Source organism: Sapajus apella, unplaced genomic scaffold (assembly GCF_009761245.1).
Source record: "Sapajus apella isolate SASKATOON/1434 unplaced genomic scaffold, GSC_monkey_1.0 scaffold102, whole genome shotgun sequence".
Classification (NCBI taxonomy): Eukaryota; Metazoa; Chordata; class Mammalia; order Primates; family Cebidae; genus Sapajus; species Sapajus apella.
Genome location: NW_022437042.1, coordinates 7,395,937 through 7,420,214, shown reverse-complemented (window position 1 = coordinate 7,420,214; position 24,278 = coordinate 7,395,937). Strand labels below are relative to the sequence as shown.

Genomic DNA, 24,278 nt, shown 5'->3' with positions numbered 1-24,278 from the left:
TTTGAAAATGCTTTTTTAATCTAGAATCATGTACATTTCTTCAAAACCTTCCCATACTTCATACCCAGGTGCTGTATGCCTGGGAATGCTGGAGAAGGAAAAGTAACTAAATGTCTGAATGTTTATCTGAAATTAACATATACATATAAATATATCAAGGCAAACATACTGCATACTTTTCAGCAATGCCTCATTTTTAAAGCTCCTCCCCGTTCTCATAAAAAACATGACATCCAGAAACCCAAAAACAAGCAGAAAAGAACCTCAGAGCAGAAAAGAAAGAAGTTATCACAAATTGCATTTAACTCTTGAGGTAGGTGTGAAGCCACGATTAGGACATAAGGCCAGAGCCTGCTGCCTTAAAAATGTGAGGGACATTTATAGCAGGACTGATAAAATCTGGTAAATCTAAAAGTGACAAATCCAGACCCTGTCTCTATTTGAAAAGAAAAAAAAAGACAAAAAGAAAAGTGACAGCTGACTAGGAAAGAAGAAGAAAACACTGGCCACAGAATCACCAATAGAGCGGTCAGGAAGAGTATAGGGCCCAAAATCCCTCCATGCTTCAACAGCTACAGAAGCCACCTCTGTATTATGGAAAAATAAGTAATGCCTATAATAACCCTGAGTCTGCAGAAAACATTAAATTACAAGGTGTAAAAGAATTCTATCAAAATAATGTTGTGTGTATAAATAATTAATGGATTTATCTTTGATTATATAGCAAATTCCCCTTCATGGAGATTGCCTGATTCTAAGATAAATACCACAGCAGTGCTCAAATCTACCTTATAATTTAAGTTTTTAAAACCTTAATTTTTTAGAAATCTTGACAAACTCACTTGTGACAAGGTCCAAATGTTGAGTTAGCAAGCTCCTGATTTGTAAACAAATTGATGCCAAAAAAGGAATGAATTTGACAAAGGGAACATGCTCTATGGTCTTGTTTTAAAAACAACTACAACTCAGAAGCCTCATTAAGAAACTCAGGTGGGAGTGGTGGCTCACACCTGTAATCCCAACACTTTGGGAGGCCAAGGAAGGACAATTGCTTGAGGCTAGGAGATTGAGACCAGCCTGGGCAACAGAGAGAGACCTGTCTCTACAAAAAAAAAAAAAATTAAATTAAAAACAAAACAAAACAAAAAAAACAACAACAACACTCATGCCAGTAAGGTGGCTCATTCCTGTAATCCCAGCACTTTGGAGGCTAAGGCAGTACGACTGCCTGAGGCTAGGAGACTGAAGATCAGCCTGGGCAACATAGCCAGATCTGTCTCAACAAAAAATAAAAATTAGCTGGGCATGGTGGTACATGCCTGTAGCCCCAGATACTTCGGAGGATGAGGTAAGAAGATCATTTGAGGCTGGGGCAATATGGCAAAACATCACGTCCACAAAAAATAAAAGCAAAAACAAAAAATTAGCTGGGCATGTCATCATGCACCTGTAGTTCCAATTACCCAGGAGGTTGAGGTGGGAGGATCACCTGAGCCCAGGAGGTGAAGGCTGCAGTGAGCCGTGATCATGACACTGCACTCCAGCCTGGTTGACAGAACAAGACTCTATCTCAAAAAATAATAAAATAAAATAAAAGGGGGAACTTAAGATTTAAAATTTCAACTCATCACAGTATTTTCTGGCACCTGTTCAGTCATCTGCACTCAACTTTCCATTTGCAAAGAGTCTAATGAGAAAGGACATAGCCCTTGATTATATAACACAACAAGCAGGTCCTTGTACCCATCCTATCCCAGAAAAAAAATGACTGGATGTAGGCAAAAATAATTTTAATATAGCTCATCTTTAAACAGTCAATCTAGTTCGGAACCTTAAGGATACCATAGTAATATCACAACAACATCTCTGAGCAGAAGTCAATAGAACTTTCTAATATTGAATTAAAGCTACTTTTGTTTTAGGCAAATGAAGCAAACTAGACAGCTCTCTATACTCTATGATTAAGACAATATTTTACATTTCTGAGCACCTTAGTGACATTATAAAGATCCTAGGCTCAATTTGTTTATCTTTCATGCCTCACAGATAGGTAACATTTAATACACATACTACAGTGAATGTTATGGTCAAATTCAAAATGCCAATGTTACTTGTTTTTCAAAGATATTGCAGTATCTTTAAAGGAATACTGCAGAATTAAACTGCTTCTTACAATTCATTTTCTGCATTTGTTTATATAAATCATTCTTTACCATCTCAACATTTTACATCCATTTTTAAGCAACCTTCTCTCCCGATTTCGAATGCTCATGTTTTGGGTGCCATTTTCATTTTTTAAAAAATACCCCCAGAAATCCCCATAAAATTTATTTGCCTGGCCATCATATGGAATTCCAAGGATAAGCTAAGTATTGAGAGACACCAGATACATCAGAACCTGCCCATAATCTTGACTGACTCATTTGCTGATCCATATGAGGATATATGACTCCCCAATTTATATCATTTTGTCCCCCTGCCAAATGTCTGCCCTAATATTTCTTAGAGAAGAAATTTTTGCAATTTGTACTTTCATCATTTCTTGTTCAAGATATTTTTAAAATAAAGTAAAAACACTTTAAAGAAGACATTATTACACACAGCAAAATTTCTTTACCTTTTAGAAGAAATGGCAATTTCATTAATACCTTATTTAACCTACTTATGTTAAATAAGGTACTTGCTTGCTTACTTACCGTTATTCATGGCACTTTTTAACTCCCTACACTTTCTAATTCCCTGTCATTTGAATCTGTATCTCTTTATCTTCCTCCTCCCTTCTTAATCCATTTATTTGTTCGTAAAACCAGATGCTGAAAAAGTGGGAAATATATCTAATAAAAGTAACATAACCAGGCCGGGCGCGGTGGCTCAAGCCTGTAATCCCAGCACTTTGGGAGGCCGAGGCAGGTGGATCACGAGGTCAAGAGATCGAGACCATCCTGGTCAACAAGGAGAAACCTCGTCTCTACTAAAAATACAAAAATTAGCTGGGCATGATGGTGCGTGCCTGTAGTCCCAGCTACTCGGGAGGCTGAGGCAGGAGAATTGCCTGAACCCAGGAGGCGGAGGTTGCGGTGAGCCGAGATCGCGCCATTGCACTCCAGCCTAGGTAACAAGAGTGAAACTCCGTCTCAAAAAAAAAAAAAAAAAGAAAAAAAGGTAACATAACCTTTATAAATTGCTAAGTTTTTAGATAACTTTCACATATGAATATAACTTTATCAACAGACTTTCTTATTTTGTCCTTTACTCTTTTTTTCCTTACAAATTTTGTATGAATATTATGCAAATAATGCCTTAGCATTATTTTCCATGTAAAGTGCTAACAGCATCTCTCTAGGTGGAACAATGATGTGACTATTTGAGAGCCGCTGATTTAAAAATAAATATATCTTACCTTTGCAGCCTGAACACTGAATAAAAAAGTTGATAAGGTCAAGAAGTGCTATATCTCGGTCATGCTTGTATGATTCTATCCAATCATCTACCACCGACTACAGCAGAGGGAAAAAAAATAAAATCATTAGCTTCTTCCAATTTTCTCAAAATCAATTCAAGGTTATATAGTATCATAATACTTTAAATTAATATAAATACTTACATATTGAAATTTAAAGTTCAATTTTAACAATAAAATAATCAAATTCAGTAAAACAATTGTCTGATAACACAAAATGACATATCAATCTTCTATTTATTTTGCATTGAAAAGAATGTGGAAACTAACCATGGAAATCAATTCCATCAAGTGTAATTACTTATTATTTCTTAGTGACATTAAAGGTAGGGGAGGATTTCAAATAATTAAGACAATACAGGGCAGGTGTGCTGGCTCATGTCTATAATCCCAGCACTTTAGGAGGCAGTGGTGAGTGGATCAATTGAAGTCAGGAGTTCAAGACCAGCCTGGCCGACATGGGGAAACCTTGTCTCTACTACAAATAGAAAAATTAGCCAGGGTGGTGGTGCACACCTATAATCCCAACTACTCGGGAGGCTGAGGCAGGAGAACCATTTGAATCCAGGAAGTGGAGGTTGCAGTGAGCCATGATAATGCCACTGCACTCCAGCCTGGGCAACAGAGTGAGAGAGACTCCATCTCAAAAAATAATAATAATAATAAAGATATTCTAAAACTATATTGTAATGGTGGCTGTGCAACTCTGAATTTGTATTTTAAAGAGTAAATTTTATAGTATGGTCAATATATCTCAATATGCTTATTTCTTAAAAAAGAAAATAGGCTAGAACTAAAAAATAAAAGGAGTACTTTATTTCTTTGGAGGTGAGAGAGGCAACCACAAAACTGATTTTTAAAAAAAACAATTTTTAGGCCGGGGGCTGTGGCTCTCATGCCTGTAATCCCAGCACTTTTGGAGGCCAAGGCAGGCAGATCACCCGAGGTCAGGAAGTTCAAGAGGCCAACATGGTGAAACTCCATCTCTACTAAAAATACAAAAATTAGCTGGGTGTGGTAGTGCATGCCTGTAATTCCAGCTACTCAGGAGGCTGAGGCAGGAGAATCACTTGAACCTGGGAAATGAAGGTTGCAGTGAGCCGAAGTTGCACCACTGCACTCCAGTCTGGGTGACCGAGCAAGACTCTTGTCTCAAAAAAAAAATTTTTTTTTTAAATAGAGCAAATAAAATCAAGATCATAAGAGCTAGTGTAAAAAACAAAAGGTTGGGAGAGGGAAATGTTTCTAAGTTATACACCAATAAACAGGAAATCCAGGTACAAACAATGACTAAAAAATGTAGAATTTAATAGACCAAAAAGATACTATGATTACACAATAAAGATAAATCAAGGAAATATCTAAGAAAAGGCTGGGCACGGTGGCTCATGCCTGTAATCCTAGCACTTTGGGAGGCCGAGGTGGGCAGATCACAAGGTTAGGAGTTCAAGACCAGCCTGACCAACATGGTGAAAGCCTGTCAAGAAAGAAAGATGAAAGAAAAGAAAGAAAAGAGAGAAAAGAAAGAAAGAAAGAGAGAAAGAGAGAAAGAAAGAGACGGGGGGGGGAAGGAAGGAAGGAAGGAAGGGAGGAAGGGAGGGAGGGAGGGAGGGAGGGAGGGAAAGAAAGGAAGGAAAGGAAGGAAAGGAAGGAAGGAAGGAAGGGAGGGAGGGAGGGAGGGAGGGAGGGAAGCAGGGAAGGAAGGAAGGAAGGAGGGAAGGAAGGAAGGGCAATATCTAAGAAATACCTGGTTCATTTGGATCTACTACTAACGAGCTAGTATGAAAAAACAAAAAGAAATACCTTGTTCAGATAGACTGACTGGAATTATTCTAAAACTTTACTTAATTTCTACTCTTTTGTATTTAGAACAGCTAGTGTACATTAACCAACATAATTTATGAAAGAAATGTGCTCAATATTTTTCCCAATATGATATAGGCAATAAACAGCAAAAGAATATATCATAGGGATGGTGACAGTTTTCAAACATGGCCCCAAATTCTTGGACATTGCTCCCCAATAAGAGGCAGAGTCTATGCCATCTTCTCTAGAACAAAATGCAGTGATGCTTCCAAAATTAGGTCACAGAATGCCAGGCAGAAACTGCACCGGTCTCTTGGAGCACTGGCAAACTGGACAGTACTCTCAGGACATTCTCTCCAACCCAAAAGCCATACTGTAAGAAGCCATAGCCACAAAGGCCATTTGCTGGTACTCAGCTAACAGTTCTGGCTAAGCCCAGCCTTCGTATCACTACAGACTAGGCATTAAACATGAGTAAAGAAGCTTCCAAATGATTATAGTCCCTAACTGTGTTACTGCCAAGCATTCAAGTGGTCCCAGCTAAGGCCCTAGCCATAATAAAGCAGAGACAAATCATCTCCACTTAGTTCTGTCTCAATTCCAGACCCAAAGAATCATTAGGCATGATAAAATGATTGCTGTTTTACATCACTAAGTTTGGGGTGGTTTGTTATGCATCAACAGATAACTGGAACAATGGCTACTCTCATCAATAAAGATACAAAATATTCAATGAACTCTTACAAAGAGAATACTACATCACATTAAAAAGTAATTCATGAAGATCAAGTAGAGTTTACACTAGGAAAATAAGTAAAAAAATAATAAAAATAATGTGAGCTACTGAAATATGCTTAAAATTTTTAATCAAATTGTATGCTTAGAACTTACGTAGCAAGATTCAACATCTGCTATGTAAGAAAATTAGGGGGCATCTACATACTTTCTCCATTCTTAAACAGTAACAACTACTTTTAAACCAACAGCTAGTCTTGTATTTATTGACTCTCACTTACAATTACTAAGATAGCCAGCCTGGCCAACATGATGAAACTCTGTCTCTACCAAAAAGTACTAAAAACATTAGCTGGGCATGGTGGCATGTGCCTGTAATCCTACCTACTCAGGAGGCTGAGGCACGAGAATCGCTTGAACCCAGGAGGTGGAGGTTGCAGTGAACCAAGATCACGCCACTGCACTCCAGCCTGGGTGACAGAGTGAGACCTTGTCTCAAATAATAACTGAGATAGGTGTATCCTAACAATGCAAAAATAATGAATAATACATGATCCTTGACTAAAGAATTAGCAATCTAGAATCAAAGCGAGGCACAGTATAAGCGCTATACAATGAAAAGAGTAAAAAACACATTGGAAAGGAAAAGTAGTAGACAGTGTCTGAGAATGCTCTTTAGAAGAGTGACATTTAATTCACTCAGTCCTATTTGATATGCAAAGGGGGAGTAAAAGAAAACTATTCCAAACAACAATAAAAACAAAAAGAAAAGCCTAGGGACAGAGTATACACTGTGACTGGAGGACAGAAAATATGGCATAAGGAAATCTGGGCTATAAATTTTAGGTAAGAAAGAACCCTTGGAAGTTTCTAAATAGAGGACTTCCTCCATCAAATTTGGTCTTAAAAGGGTAACACAAGTGGGAACACACATAGCAAAATGGAACTGGGGAAGAGATTCCAGGAAATCAATGAAGAGATAGATACTGCAGACATTCTCTCTTAAGAGGGAAACACATTTCAAAACAAAAAACAAGCTGGGCGCAATGGCATGTGTCTGTAGTCCCACTTACTGGGGAGGCTGAGACATGAGGATTGCTGGAGCCCAGGAGTTCAAGTCCAGCCTGGGTAAGATAGTGAAACCCTACCTTAGAAAAGAAAAAAAAACCCAAATGGCACAGATAAGAGGTACAATCTTAATATGACAAACCTAAGCAACATAAAAATTAAGGAAAATATTCATTTTTAGACAAAAATGGAATAGCCTAATTAGCCACGGCCATGAGTCAGGATTTCTCATAGCTGTGGTCTGAATAGTTGTATGTTCAAACTATATCTTGAACTGTAGTCACCAATGTTATGGTATTAAGAAGTGAAGCCTATAGAAGGCAATTAAATCATGAGTCCCCTGAAAGCCTTGTTCCTTCCACTATGTGAGGACACAGTGAGAAGATGCCATCTGTGAACAAGAAAACAGGCCCTTACCAGATAATGAATCTGGCACGCACCTAATATTGGACTTCCCAGCCTTCAGAGCTGTGGGAAATAAGTTTATTTTTTATAAGCTTCCTAGTTTATATTCGTTTTTTTTTGTGTGTGTGTTTTGTTTGTTTGTTGTTGGCAGGGTTTCACTCTTATTGCCCAAGCTGGAGTGCAATGGCACAATCCCAGATCACCACAACCTTCGCCTCCCAGGTTCGAGAGATTCTCCTCCCTAAGCCTCCCGAGTAGCTGGGATTACAGGTACCCACCACCACGGCTGGCTAATTTTTGTATTTTCAGTAGAGACGGGGTCTCACCATGTTGGCCAGGCTGGTCACGAACTCCTGACCTCAGGTGATCCACCCTCCTCGGCCTCCCAAAGTGTTGGGATTATAGGCCTGAGCCACCACGTCTGGCCTATGTTGGTTTTTTATAGCAGCCCAAATGGACTAAGGACACTGATGTTAAAAAGACAGCTGAAGAAAGAAAGTTAATGCATTTAACTACTTAGAACAAAATATTACAGAGAAAATGTATAATATAAAAATAAGAGGGAAAGTAATTAAATGCAATATAATGTAACTGAAATAATTTATCCTCTTGATAAAAATAACCCAAAAGGAGAACTAGAGAGAGAAAAGTAATTTTTAAAATTGAGGAATGACGAAATAAATCATAGCACAATAATATAATAAGACATTATTTATTTTTGAAAAGCCAAACATATTCAAAACAGTAATTTAAAACATTAAACAAGAAAAAGAATCCATACTCTAATCACAATAATATACAAGCAAACATTAATAAATGGATAAACAAAGGCACATTAGAATGGTATAAGTAAATCTGGCACCTTTTAAGTTCTTTGCTCTGTAAAATTGGTGAAAGCTCAAAAAATTAACAGGTATTTTCATATTTTACATGTAAAACTGTTCTTTGTTAGTCTCATTTGATACATTTTATTTACAAAACCACACATATTAAGCTAATTGTATATTTCTAAACAAGGTTTTGTTTCAGTTTTTATTAACAAAAAGCCTGAATGGCTAGTTCTCAGAAAACCATTCATGTGTACCCATCACTAATTCAAGTTATTTCTATGAAGAAATACTATTCCCTACAGCCATAAAAAAGAATGCAATTGTGTCTTTCACAGCAACATGGGTAGAGTTGGAGGCAATAATCCTAAGCGAATTAACGCAGAACTGAAAACCAAATACCACATGTTCTCACTTGTAAGTGGAAGCTAAATATTGAGCACACGTGGACACAAACACAGGAAAAATAGACACTGCAAACTAATGGGGTGGGGGGTGGGAACTGAAAAACTATCCACTGGATACTATGCTCATTTCCTAGGTGCAATATACTCATATAACAAACCTGTACATGTAACCCCTGTATCTAAAAGTTGAAATTTAAAAAAAACTATTTCCTGTAGCTTTTATAAATTATATTCAAACGTTATTAAGTATACATATTCCTTGAGTATATTATTCCACTTTTTAAAACCATATGGGTTTAGCCAACATTAGAAAACTTAAATGTTACTATTGTCATAAAAGTATGCAGAGAAAACATTGAATGATTTGACATGAATACGCCTCCAACATTTTATTCTTCTAAGAAACAAGCACAAATAATAAAATTTGTAATAGACAACACGGACCAAAATAATTCAATTTATTAAAGTAGACAGTAATTCTATTACATCACTCAACCAGGAATTCAACATGGGTAGAAGACTTCATATTTTAATGGCAGCTACATAAATTCAGGGCAAATTGAGACCTCATAGCCATGGTTTACATCAGCATATTTCTGACCAAATTTTTTTTTTTTACTTTATGCCATTAAAAAAATAATGAGTTGGGCATGGTGGCTCACGCCTGTAATCCCAGCACTCTGGGAGGCCAAGGCAGGCAGATTTTCGAGACCAAGGCAGGAGTTCGAGACCAGCCTGGCCAACATAGTGAAACACTATCTCTACTAAAAATACAAAAATTAGCCAGGTGTGGTGGTGCATGCCTGTAATCCCAACTACCTGGAGGCTGAGGCAGCAGGATTGCTTGAACCCGAGAGGTGGAGGTTGCAGTGAGGCGAGATCACATCACTGTACTCCAGTCTGGGCAACAGAGCAAGACTCTGTCTCAAAAAAAAATGCAGCAGAAAATGAATCAAGAGACAGCTTGAAAGTCTTATATATAAAGAAATACATCCCAAGAGCTTACTGATGAATTTGTTTTTTTTTTCTCTAGTAAGTAGTGTATGTTTAAAATGCAATTAGAAGCCCAGGGATGGTGGCTCACGCCTGTAATCCCAGCACTTTAGGAGGCCAAGGTGGACGGATCACCAGGTCAGGAGATCGATACCATCCTGGCCAACATTGTGAAACCCTGTCTCTGCTAAAATACAAAAAAATCAGCCAGGCATGGTGGTATGTGCCTACAGTCCCAGATACTCGGGAAGCTGAGGCAGGGGAATCACCTGAACCAGGAGGCAAAGACTGCAGTGAGCCAAGATCACGCCAGCGCATTCTAGCCTGGTGACACAGGGAGACTCTGTCCCACAAAAATAAACAAAAAATAAATAAATAAGATGCAATTAGAAAAATCAGGGCTACACTCTGTATAACTCAATAAAGTTTAAAAAGTACAAATGAACTCGGAAGAACAACATCAATCTTACCTGCATAGCACTCTTGCCCATTTTAACAACTTCAAACAACATCATGTTTTCCACTCCATTCTGTTGGTGATGACCATTCATTCGGTTTGGACCAGAAGGAGGTTTTCCTCCTCCATTTCCACCTTTGCCCTTTTCTGCTGGGCCCTTTTTGCCTTTTTTACAAGTCTGCATAAAAAATAGGAGGTGGTTAAGCTATATCACTATCCTTGAGAGTTCAAACACAGCTACAGTAGAAGCAGCTGATAGCGTACATAATTATAACATGCTTAAACTTGCCCTAAAGAATTCCATCCACTTATAACAAACTGATGACTGTGATAGCCTCTTTGTCGTGACCACTTTTTCATGTGTACTACCATGTCTCACATGACACTGTAGTTAGAAGCATAGCCTCTGCAAGCAGACAGACTCTGTGGGTGTAAATTTCTGCTACTATCAGCTGAGTGATTTTAGGCAAATTACTTAACCACACTATGTTTCAGTGATGTTTTTCTAATTTGTAAAGTGAGGATAAAACTGTGCCTACCTCATAGGGTTGCTGTGATAACAAAAACACAAAGTACTTAGAAACATAGCCAGGATATAATAAAGTCAGAAAAATGCCAGCTATTATTATCACTGTAAAACGAAAAAATATATGTTAAAAGGAGCTCAGTTAATCTTACATGAATCTTAATCTGGTAGGAAGACCAACAGAAACAATGACACAAATACAGATTTGAATCTGTTTTGAAAAGTAATATAAAAACACAGCATTAAAAGCCCTCAAAATATCAAGAAAGTTTTGAAAAACACTGCAAAAATCTCTCTCAAGTATCATCAGAGAAATCCCAAGAGCACAGTAAATCAAGGTAGCTATCTCCAAGTTTTATATTACTCTCTTATGCAGCTTTTGGATGCATATTGAAGTGGGCAGCAAGAATAACCAAACTCGTTATCAAATATGTACCTTATTCTCAGTTCAACATTTTATTTTTATTGTTAGTCTTAGAAATCACTGCAGTGCTCTGAACAAGAAATTCTGAAGAGTAGGAGTAGGTTTATCAATCTTCTTCTCGTTCTAGGCCTCCCTCTAACATTTATTCATCATGAAAATTCAATTACTAGCCAGGTTCGGTGGCTCATGCCTATAATCCCAGCACTTTGGGAGGCCGAGGCAAGCAGATCACCTGAGGTCAGGAGTTCGAGATCAGCCTGCCCAACATGACAAAACCCCATCTCCACTAAAAATACAAAACATTAGCCAGGCATGGTGGCAGGCACCTGTAATGCCAGCTACTCAGGAGGCTGAGGCAGGAGAATTGCTTGAACACGGGAGGTTGCAGTGAGCTGACATCACCCCACTGCACTCCACCCTGAGCGACAAGAGCAAAACTCCGCCTCAAAAAAAGAAAAGAAAGAAAGAAAATTCAATTAATGAAAACTATGGAAAAGAAGCCCATTATAACAAAAGTTGTCAGTATTGGAGGGTAGGGGCATCAAAAAACAAAAAAATCAGTGAAAAGTTTCCCTATCTGCCTAAGCTATAAAAATACCTACTACAGCTCTTATACTTTAAGAAAACAAGCCATTTCCTAACTCAGAGTCCTCATTTCTCAAATGTCAGGGTTGAATTAAAATACTTTACAGAAAGGTATTATGGCCCGTGGATTTGGTGGCTTCTTAAAGGCCTCTTTTAGAACAACACATCTCTATGATCTAAAGAGCAAGCACTGGCCAACTTTCTGTAAAGTACTATATAGTAAATATGTTAGGCTTTGTGGGCCACACACAGTCTCTCTGTAGCATATGCTTTATTTTTAAAACTATTTAAAAATATAAAAACAGCCTGGCACATGGCTCACACCTGTAATCCTGCATTTTGGGAGGCCAAGGTGGGCGGACTGCCTGAGCTCAGGAGTTCAAGACCAGCCTGGGCAACACGGTGAAACCCCATCTCTACCAAAATACAAAAAATTAGCCGGTCATGGAAGCATGCACCTGTAGTCTCAGCTACTCAGAAGACTGAGGCAAGAGAAGTGCCTGAACCCAGGAGGTGGAGGTTGCAGTGAGCCGAGATCACACCACTGTGCTCCACCCTGGGCAACAGAGCGAGACTCCATCTCCAAACATATATATAAAAACAGGGCCAGGCATGGTGGCTCACGCCTGTAATCCTAGCACTTTGGGAAGCCAATGTGGGTGGATCACCTGAGGTGAGGAGTTCAAGACCAGCCTGGTCAACAGGGTGAAACCCCATCTCTACTAAAAATACAAAAATGAGCCGGTCGTAGTGGCACATGCTAGCAATCCCAGCTACCTGAGAGGCCTAGGCAGGAGAATCGCTGGAACCCGGGAGGCGGAGGTTGCAGTGAGCAGAGATCACGCCATTGCACTCCAGCCTGGGTGACAGAGTGAGACTTCGTCTCAATAAATAAATAAATAAATAAATAAGCAAACAAACAGGACTGGGCCAGGCACAGTGGCTCATGCCTGTAATTCCAGCACTTTGGGAGGCGGAGGCGGGCAGATCACCTGAAATCGGGAGTTCGAGACCACCCTGACTAACATGGAGAAACCCTGTCTCTACTAAAAATACAAAATTAGCTGGGGGTGGTGGTGCATGCCTGTAATAGCTACTCGGGAGGCTGAAGCAGGAGAATTGCTTGAACCAGGAGGCGGAGGTTGCAGTGAGCCAAGATCGCGCTACTGCACTCCAGCCTGGGCAACAAGAGCAAAACTCTGTCTCAAAAACAAAAAAACAGGCCTGGGAGCAGTGGCTCATGCCTGTAATCCCAGTTTTGGGAGGTTGAGATTGGAAGATTGCTTAAGGCCAGTAGTTCAAAACCAATCTGGTCAATAGAGCGAGACCCTGCCCCTGTAAAAAATAAAATAAAATAAAATAAAAAATTATATATATATATATATATATATGAACTACTCTTAGCTCCTGGACAGCACAAAAACAAGCCATAGTTTTTGCATCTCTGATCTATAGCCATGCCTACAAATTTCTTTCCACTGAAAGCCTGTGGTATTTATGTACTTTATTATTTAGAGGGTCCCTTCTTCCTCCAGGAGTCCAAAACTACTCGACTCTTTAACAGTTACTTCAAATCCCTTCCCAACACCTGAAACATATTACTTGTTAAGTTACAATACAGTAGTCCTCCCTTGAGTTTTACTTTATTTAGTTTCTGTTACCCTTGGTCTGTTGCTGTCCAAAAATATTCAGTAGGAATTTCCAGAAATAACCAATTCAAAAGTTTTAAATTGCAGACCATTCCAAATGATAGAATCACTCATCATTCTGCTGTATCCCACCCGGGACATGAATCATCCCTTTGTCCAGGGTATCCACGCAGCTCATTAGTCACTTACTAGCCATTTCGGTTACCATATTGAAAAAATGTACTATATGCAAGATTTAGCACTATCCCCTGTTTCAGGCAACCACTGGGGGGGTCTTAAAATGTATCCCTGAGAATAGCAGGGACTGCTATATTCTGTAAATGAGATTCAGTCTTTGTGAACCTAATTCATTAATGCCTAATTGTACAATAAAAAGCTTTCGTCCCCAGTAAAAGGAATTTCAGAGACAAGGTTGAAAGAAAAATCAACTATAACACAGTACACTAGTAAAATATAAAATGTTAACTAACATGGAGCTATATATTTGTAGTTTATCTATTAGATGACTCAATAGTCCCTGTCAGTATGAAAAACAATTTGGGACAATTAAAATGGCAGAACGGGTAGGCCATGCTAGAAAAAAAAATGTGCAAGGAGTGATAATAAAAAGAAAGTATTACACAAGAAGCAAATATGCTAACCTGTGTACAATCTTGGAAAGAAAAAAATTTTCTACATGAAGACTTTAGGAGGTGGTATAACATACAGGCTTAAAGGCACAGACCTGAGCTCAAATCCTTTAACCTCTGGGTTTCTCTGGAATTCAGTTTCCTACCAATAAAATAATGGTGTTTTCTCATCTACACAGTTGTTCAAATATTAGATTAACATGTGAAACTGTTAATGTGAAACACATGGAACATACATAGTATAGTGTCAAAATTCAGTTGCTATTATTATAATAAATCCTTGATTTGTCCCAACACCTCACCCACAGTAGTAGCTATATAACCATAACCAAATTGTAGCACAAAAACTTTAAAGAGTCCTCTACTCAGGTGCCACCAAGAATCTTGTTCAAACTTGTAAATTAAATCAAAGGCAAAAGTAGGTTAATGGGAAAAAATGATATTGTAATGAGTTAATGTATACTGTCCAAAAGAATAAAGGTTATCTTTGGATAGCCATAAATTAACATTTCTATACATATCCCCCTCACAAATTCTTAAGGAAATAAGACAGCACACAAAATTATGATACACATGAATTATGAGCACTCAAAAAATATTCCAAGCATTAAATAATGTCCCATACATTAAATGTGATGTCAGTGCCACCATTAGAAATCACAACAGAATGGCCAGGCGTGGTGGCTCACACCTATAATCCCAGGACTTCGGGAGGCTGAGGCAGGAGGATTACTTGAGCCCAGGAGTACAAGACCAGCCTGGGGAACATAGTGAAATCTCATCTCTACAAAAACAAAAAATAAACTACAGAGAAGTCAGATATGGAGGCACAAGACTGTGGGGCCTGTAGTCCAGTTGAGAGGCTGGGGCAGGAGAATTGCTTCAGCCCAAGAGTTTGAGGCTGTAGTGTGCCATGACTGTGCCAGTGAACAGCCACTGCACTCCAGTCTAGGCAACATAGTGAGACCCTATCTCCAAAATAAAAATAAATAAATAAATGTTATCTTAAAATTAAAATAAATAATAAAAGTTACAGAGTTTTACATTGACTTACAGGAAAGTTGTTGATAACATAACACTGCATTTTAAAAGCACATTAAACTGTTTGCATATTATGACTCCAATTAAATAAAATGTAATATCCATGTTTATACATAGGTGTATGAATAAAAGTATGTGCATCAAAATGTTTAAAGAATAAATTACCTCTGGGTGATAGGATTATGGAAAAATTTCACTTTGGTCATCGTAAACTTCTGTATTGTTAAGACTTTTTCAAAGTATGTCATGAGACAATATAAATCCAAAATTCATTTTGAAAAACAAATGCTGAACAACAAAAACAAGTTATCTTATGCATAATGTATTTACACACATGCAGAGTCAAATGTACTTTCCAAAACAACAAAATAATTTAACCATTTGCCAAGTTATCTGCAGTCCTCAGGCCAACCCATTCATATTCTAAAGTTACATTGTAATGACTAAGAACTTAACTTTGTTATTTTTTAATCTTTCACATTACTTACAAAGAGTAAAACTACTGTCAATTGTAACCCATTAGCCTTAAAATGTTGTATGTTACATTTTTAGAGTGCTTTAGAATAAGAGATTGCTTTGCTTTACATTACTTGTGGGAAAACAAAAATAAAGCCAACAGAACATTGCATTTTGCTTAAAATACTGTGCCTTACATAATAAACTACCGGAAACAATGATGTATTATTATTAGTAGTAGTAGTAGTAATTGCAACTTTACAGCAGCGTAAAGAGATCCCAAAAGCTATCTGGTCTAGAAGACAAAAGGACCACATTTATTCAGAAGGCTTACCATACCAGTCAGCCTCCACCCCCTTAAAAAGCCATTTTTAAAAGACTAAACTATCTGAGACATAACCTAAATCTGTGTGAGAGATCTTAAGAATAAAAATAAAGTCACATATTTGATACATACCTTGCCTTTGCCTTGCTTTTGGTTTTTTCCTTCGATATCTTCAAAATCTGTGTCAGAAGAAAAATGTGTCTCTGACTCCCTGTGACAGAAAGATAAGCAATAATTTAAAACCTTCCTTAGAAATTTATATTGAGTTTCTAATTTTTGCCAGATTTTCTAAAATAAAGGCTTGGTTAACTCATTACAAAACTTCATATTAGCATTATAAGTAATTAAGATGTTTCCCCAAAATATCATATTATAGCACATTACCAAACACACAAGATTATATAAACAACTATAAAAAAATCTAAAGTACAAATATCTAAACATTGTTGTTAATTTTTAATCAAAGTATAAAACTAATCCAGTGGGTCTCAAAATTTAACCCTAGGAACTGTGGTGTTCCATGTAATGGCTGGTTCCATTTTCTGGTTCAAAGACCATAGTGCTGAGTAAAAACTATTTTAATACTAGGCACTGGAGGAACTTTATTAGGGAGTTTTATCATTATGGATCCTCTGACCTCTCCTACCTCACTCGAAAAATATTTATATATCTAGGTGAGTCAATATACAAAACATGCATTTCTGAAAGGGTATTTATAAAACATTTTTATAAACTAAATCATCTGAAATACACTAGGGAATTATGCTAAGTGATCAATACCCTTTATGAAGTAAAGAGGTGATGAGCTACAGTTAGAACAGTTTTGGTACTAAGTAACTGTGGATCTTATATAAGTGACAACCTCAATCTTCTTATATATAAATAATGTATATGCAGGAAAGTATGAAATCTCTAAATTCTCTACAATCTCCAACATATGAATCTACAGTCCTAAACAACTGTCCCTTGTTCTGGGTGGGGGTAAGGCTAGTTTGTATAAACTGGATTTTCTTACAAACATATGGAAGCAGACTGATTTAAATAAACATGTGTGATACTTTCTATATGAGTAAACATGAGGTCTATCTAAATAGTAGTAACATACTCTCATTTAAATGCTTAAAGCAAAGCATACTTATATTAGTATTTGGGTCACACTGGATTTTAGAATTGAGCCACATCCATAAAAGATAAAGGTTTTTCCATCCAAAATGTGTAAACCTAGCACCAGCTTTGCTTAAAATAAATGGAATCAAAGTGAAAGGCTATCTTTATAAAACTCTTATTCTCAATCTAGATTTCTTCTATTTCCATTTTATTGCTACAATAACCAGTTGCCCAGAGGCTATGAGGTAGCAGAGGCTGTGAGATAGGACCACTTCATAAATCTAAAATAATGATTAAGATGCTAACAGGAAAAAAATTACTATTTATAGCACTTACCTATAAAGTAATTTAAACACTGTATGGAAGGTGGTGGCAATCCTAACTATATGCTACAATGCTGAGAGGTAAGGGCCTGTAATAAATACCATTCCCAAGTTACTGCACCAAAAACTGAATGACTACTGTAATATTAGCCCTGAAGCTTATGCCTGCTACATCTTAAGAAGATTGTTGTCATCAATAATCTTTTCACGTGTCTATATGGTCTTGCAAAAAAAATGAAAATTTAAAATATCTTGATGTACAAATAATATTTATTTCTTCCCAAGCCTTTTGTGGGACACCAGTTCTCTTAGAGAGCTAAGTAACTGCTTTAAGTCCGCAGAAAATATTCACAATGCTCCAATTGCCAGAGTAATGAAGGGCTCAATTATACTCTTAATACTCATCTCCAAACTATCCCAACTAAGAGTAAACCACTAGCGATTTGGTTACTAACTGAAAAACCTTCTGAAGAAAGCTTAAGTAATCAGAATGGAAGTCTAAAATACTCCCAACCAGAAAAGAAATACTCTCCTAAGCCATTCTTCAATGCTACCCTGTGTTTTTAAGATCAAAAGAACAAAAATTAAAAACAAAACAAAAAAGATCAAAAGAACAAAATTTAACCTAAGTGAAATAACATTTACGTTTATTAAACATAGTGTGTTAACCATTCAGTGATCTGAAACATCATGAGTCATCTATCACACGACTGAATCTTCCATTCCTTTACTGTGCCCTCCAACCCACATGCCTAATCAAATGCTGGTTCTGTTCTACCCCTATAACATCAATTCCCTTTTATTCATTATCCTATTTCAGGTCCTAATTATTTGAGATATTCTAACAGTCAACAGTCTAGCCCATAATACAAACCTTTTTAATAGTCTCTAATCAAGTATATAAGAAACTTCATAATCTTCTCTTTATATCTTTAAAAAAAAGAATTCATAAAGGCAGCAGGAAGTACCTAACTTAATTCCTCACAGAATCGAATGTAACATCCTGTATACAGTGAACACTTAATATTAACAAAGGTAACAATTAACTTTTACAAAGATATTACACTTAGAATACATAAAATCCTCACTAAAAACGCTGTTTTGTGGGAATCTGAATGTATGAGGTCCCAGAAGCCTCATAATCTCCACCAAAGATAACAAAATTATTAAAAGTATAAAAATCCACATACAACCCAAAGTAGACGCTGGCTGCCATTATGTACAACAGTATTGGTCTGTTGTTTTCAAAATTTTTAGCAAGTAAGCTCTCTTTTCAAGTCAAGTCTAATAAAGATTCTAATAAAAAATACAGTGGCGGGGGTGGGTAAATAAAGGGATTCACAGGCAATTTAAAAGTTCACTTTTCACTGAGGCAACTCATGAAACTGTAGCTTAGTATGAAAATCACTGTTACATAGAGTAGTTCAAAATCATTCAAAACCAAGAAATTATTAGAATAAAAGCTGATAAGGAGTACAGTTAGTTGTTTAGTTGAGAGTAAAGAGGATACCTATGTTGAAATCACTTTATGGACCAATATACATGTAACTGGTTTCTGCAATCATCATTTGATTTTTTAACAGAAATTTGACATTACATCCTAAATATTACTACTACTACGTGGTACATATTCCTCACTAACAGTTGCTATTGCAAAACCAAGCATAAACTCAGAACTACACAACAAAAAAATAATAAACTGTGCAGCACGTAAACTAAAAGATAAATTTAAAACACAGCAACAAAAAAATGGAATGATTACTATTACAGAACCTTGATGAGTGCTGATATAAACTCTTGCAAAACATACAAGCTATTTTATATATCAGATCTTCTCAAGCAGAAGGACATTTAACTGAAGTTAATGCACTCCCCATTTTGTGGAATAAACAAGCATTTAAAAATTATCAGACTGCAATTTACTTACTGTAGTATATTAAAATCAGTTGGTATTTCTGGAGCTGCTATCATTTCTTTATCATCTTCTGGAACACCTCAATGTCAGAAATATATTCATATATTTACGTGGGTAAAATGATGGCTTGCTTCTTTCTTCTAAGACAATTCCTTTAAAAGGGGGAAAATGACATTATTTACTATAAACACACCAAAAATATTGAAAAAGGATATCCATACTCAAAAGCTTAATTCCCCAGTGCCTGCTAATGTGTTTTAGTAAATAAGGATTTCATTCCCTTGCATTTGACTGCTTATTCTTTTGAGACTTAGTCTGACTCTGTCTGTCACCCAGGCCAGAGTGCGGTGGTACCATCTCAGCTCACTGCAACCTCTGCCTCCTGGGTTCAAGTGAATCTCCTGCCTCAGCCTCCTAAGTAGCTGAGATTACAGGCACAGACCACCACGCACAGCTATTTTTTGTATTTTTAGTAGAGATGAGGTTTTGCCATGTAGGCCAGACGGGTCTCGAACTCACGACCTCGGGTAATCCACCCACCTCTGCCTCTCCAAGTGCTGGGATTACAGGTGAGAGCCACCATGCCCGGCCTTGACTGCTTATTTTAGATATGGATTTGTTGTAACACTTGTAGCCCCATAGTAATAACACACAGGAAAAAAAGAAGCTAGTAAAACGATTGTTTTTAAATTTTCTTGTGATTCTCTGCCTGGCATTATGTACATAAACATCAATACATCCTAAATAGGAACAGGATATGACTCTTGCTGGTTCTGAAATCCCTATGAGAACTTAAACCAGAATATGAGATGCCTGAAAATACAGGCTTTCATTGATATCATACACAAACAGTTAAAAAGAGCTAATAAAAAACACCTGAGATACAATTTAAAAACGGGTTTTCCTACCCTGGAAACACAGTCCAAAGCCTGGCTTATTAAATAAATAATCACTTCATGATAATAACAAACTGTGTCGAGAAGAGAAGGAGAAAACAATGTTAGATTTGACCTATTCCACCCCCTCAAGGAACTTAGGATCAATTTAAACGTCAATGTCATATGAACAACAGATAAATGCCATTTTTGACCAAAGTACATGCAAGAATGGCAGATAGAAAGGGTATTATGTCTATGTTTTGAAAGTCAAGGATGCATTTCCTAAATGAGAAAATAACCTAAGACCAAAGAAAGGAGAAAACAGACTGAAGCTTAAGTCTAAAGCTCTTAGTCTTGTGTGTACCTTTCTCTTATAATTTTCTTTATGTTTTTCTTTTATTCCCAAGTGAATTTAGTACGCGGTGGCCACCTAAAGAAAAAGCAGGTAAGGTTAAACATATCCAATTAATACTAAATGCTCAAATATAACATACTGACAAGCTCCTAATGATTTCTCCCAGTAGGTTAGACATCACACAAGAAACAGCTCAATTTTTCTTAATAACTTTATACCTCTAGAACACATCATAAATGGTTAATATTTAATTAATATACAAAGTTCAAAACATTGCAGTTCCTAGCTTACTTTACTTAAGCTAAAACAGCAAAATATTAATTTTATGTTTTGTGAACGGCAAAATAACAAATGAGGTAACAGGAGAAACAAGAATGAATAACCCACAAATTAAATCCTGAATAATCAAATAATATATACCATCACTTGGAGTTTATTTTTGCCTAAAAGATACTCAGATTTAAATATCTTGTTTTTGGCCAGACTCAGTTGGCTCATGCCTGTAATCCCAGCACTTTGGGAAGCCGAGGTGGGCAGACCACTTGAGGTCAGGAGTTCGAGCCAGCCTGGCCAACATGGCGAAACTCCATCTCTACCAAAAATACAAAATTAGGCGGATGTGGTGGCGCACGCCTGTAGTCCCAGCCACTCAGGAGGCTGAGGCTGGGAAGTGGAGGCTGCAGTAAGATGAGATGGTGCCACTGCACTCCAGCCTGGGTGACAGAACGAGACTCTGTCTCGAACATAAAGAAATTTTAAAATCTTGTATTTGTTGAGACAGGACCTTACCCTGTTACCCACACTGGAGTGCAGTGGCACGATCACAGTTCACTGTACCCTCAAACTCTCAGGCTCAAGAGATCCTTCTGCCTCAGCTTTCTGAGTAGCTAGGACTACAGGCACTCGCTAACACATCTGGTTAATGTTTTCTTTTTTGAAGTTTGTCATCATATATAGGACACATATTCATCTCCTAACATGATAATTTATTTATAAAAGAAAACCATTTTGTTTCTTTAAAAGGAACTGGACAGGCACAGAACTAATAAACTCTAACAAACAGGTCAGGTCATCTACACAGCAAGATGAAAATAAAGTGGTCATGTGATCCTTGCTGTATCTGTCTCTCTGAGCATTTCATAAAAACCAAAGTTGCTGCTTTCCTTCAATATAGTTTCTAAGAAGACTTTAAAGATAGTTCTTAAATATAGTTACCTAAGGAATCACAGGTAATGAACATAAAGAATGCATCAGCTCTGAAAAGCAGAGAATACTAAATAAAATGAATACTGTATGACATACTGGATTCTTCTAAATAGCACAAAATTAATTTCTAGTGTAAAAGAAAAAAGTCTTCCCAGTTCAAATTATTTTGTAAATCACAGGCTATACTAACATGTATTTTGTAATTAGAAACCAAAGCAAACACAAAAGCAAAACTGAAGTTGTAAGATATGTCTCTCAAGACAAGATGCATGCGTGCGTGCATGTGTGTGTGCGCACACGCACATGTGCAATATGTATATAAAAAATCAAGAGAGACAGACAGACAGACAAGATCTTACTCTGTCGCCCAGGCTGGAAGGCAGTGGTACAATCACAACTCACTACAGCCTTGACCTCCACAAGCTCAAGCGATCCTCCCAATTCAGCCTCCTGTGTAGTTGGGACTATAGGCACACACTACCATGGCCCAGCTAATGTTTTCTTATTTTGTAGAGACAGGGTTTCACCATGTTGCTGAGGTTAGTCTTGAACTCCTGGGCTTAAGCAATTCACCCCACCTCAGCCTCCAAAAGTGCTGAGATTACAGGCATGAGCCACCGCACCCAACCAGGTACATACATTTTTAAAAGAAAAAAAAATCTTACGTCAGGGTCTAATAGACAGAAAAATTATTGAACTGACCAGTTCCCTATCCTAATGAAATACAATTTTTTTTTTAAGTTTCTAAATATTGAAAATTCACCCAACCAAGTAAAAGTATCCACCATGTGCCAAATGCAATGCTGAGGCAATGAGAATACATTAGTGAACAGGACAACAATGATCCCTGTTCATAATACCTGTTAAGAAATGTGAAAGTATTATTTCTACTAGAATGTACCTACTTGCCACTTAATATTATTAAATATAAGAATGTTAAATTCCATGTATCCGAGTTTTTACTATTTTAGCCATTCTCTAAATGACTTATTTGCCACAGAAACAGTTCAACAAAATTACATAGCTCAACAAAAATTACAAATATTAAAGCTGCTTTGTAATTTAGAAGGGAAGGAACCCAATGGATGAGTTGGGATTAGGAGTTTTTAAATGTAAACTTTAATCTACATGAAGAGCTAAGAATCTTTCTATCTTTATTTTAAATGTCTACAGCTGCATATAAACATAAGTTGCAGGCCATGCACAATGGTTCACACCTACAATCCCAGCACTTTGGAAGGCTGAGGCGGAAGGATGGCTTAAACCCAGGAGTTTGAGACCAGCCTGGGGAACGTAATGAGACCCTATCTCAACAAAAAATTTAAAAATCAGCCAGGCATGGTGACACACACCTATAGTCCTATAACTACTTGAGAGGCTGAGGCAGAAGGATTGCTTGAGCCCAGGAGGTAGAAGCTGCAGTGAACCATGATCACACCCCTGCACTCCAGCCTGGGCAGTGGGGTAAGACTCTGCCAATCCATCCATCCATCCATCCAATTTGTTTCCCCCATAGACTTACATTAACAAATTCATAGTATCTTCAAATGTGCTTAATACCATTTGACTTCAGCCGGCTAACCCCCAAAACTATAAAAACATGTAATGCTCAAAGAAAAGCATGAGTTTAAAAATCAAACTCACCACAAAATTTTTGGACTACTGTAGGTTATTAACTTTTAAAAAATATGCTCAAAGATCACAAGGTGGAGCTCTCACCTAGTGTCTGGAAAAAACTTTGAGGTTTTTATCATATGTACCAATTTTTATACCTACCATAAAAGAGTTAACATTCCAACAGCTTTAGAGTATAAAGCGCAGAAGTAAAATCTGCATTAAGTCTCAATCACTATTTTCCTTCTGGGAAAAAACTTATCTAGCAACAACCAGCTTCTGCTTCTCCTTACAGAAAACCAGACAATTCCATTTGCAGATAGGCTGAACAATACATATTAAAGTAAATATACGTTCACATGCATAATATGCTGCCATTAAAGGCTGTTAATTATTAAATTAAAAAGTAAGAGATGATCAGGTATTTCTAATTCTAAACATTAAATTCAAGTAACACTGCTTTTAATATAAACAGACCCAAAAGCTGAAACTTAATCACCATAACTTTTCAGGTTATCCATAATTAGTATATGTTTATGGCCTGTTCCTCAAAGTTTAGATTACAAGCTAAATTCAATAATAAGAAACACCTGTCAGAAACCTGTTACTACAGCATATTAATACAAGCATGTAAAAATTATGGTCATGCTTGCATCTTTGCAACTCTAAAAAAGAATGACTTGCTACATTCATCAAAAGTATCCCCCACAAAATAAAAGCACACACAGAACATCCTAATATCTTTCTTTGATATCATTTAATTTTTTTTTTTTCTGAAAGAATTATTGTTTTAAAGGTCTTGAGGGACTGAGTTCGGTGGCTTATGCCTGTAATCCCAGCACCTTGGGAAGCTGAGGTAGGCAGATCACGAGGTCAGGAGTTCAAGACCAGCCTGGCCGACATGGTAAAACCCCATCCCTAAAACACACACACACACACACACACACACACTCTCTCTCTCTCTCTCTCTCTCTCTCTCTCTCTCTATCAGCCGGGTGCAGTGGTGCACACATCTGTAGTCCCAGATACTTGGGAGGCTGAGGCAGGAGAATTGCTTGACGGGGAAGAGGAGGTTACAGTGAGCGGA

The 24,278-nt window shown here is 37.2% G+C and overlaps 1 protein-coding gene across 7 annotated transcripts in view; it reads right to left on the bottom strand.

Moving 5' to 3' along the window:
- The window catches only part of STAG2 (stromal antigen 2), a 133,993-nt gene that overhangs the window by 51,404 nt on the left and 58,311 nt on the right, over positions 1-24,278 (bottom strand). For 5 of the 7 annotated variants that reach the window (XM_032258441.1, XM_032258444.1, XM_032258445.1 and 2 more), the window contains exons 2-5: positions 19,151-19,290; positions 15,926-16,004; positions 10,172-10,336; positions 3,401-3,497 (exon numbers count right to left, since the gene is read on the bottom strand). In XM_032258441.1, the coding sequence (XP_032114332.1) occupies positions 3,401-3,497; positions 10,172-10,336; positions 15,926-16,004; positions 19,151-19,194 (385 nt within the window). In that variant the 5' untranslated portion in view covers positions 19,195-19,290. Of the gene's footprint in view, positions 1-3,400; positions 3,498-10,171; positions 10,337-15,177; positions 15,301-15,925; positions 16,005-19,150; positions 19,291-20,380; positions 20,919-24,278 lie in introns of those variants that run through there. The other 2 variants (XM_032258446.1, XM_032258442.1) reach the window with 2 other exon arrangements.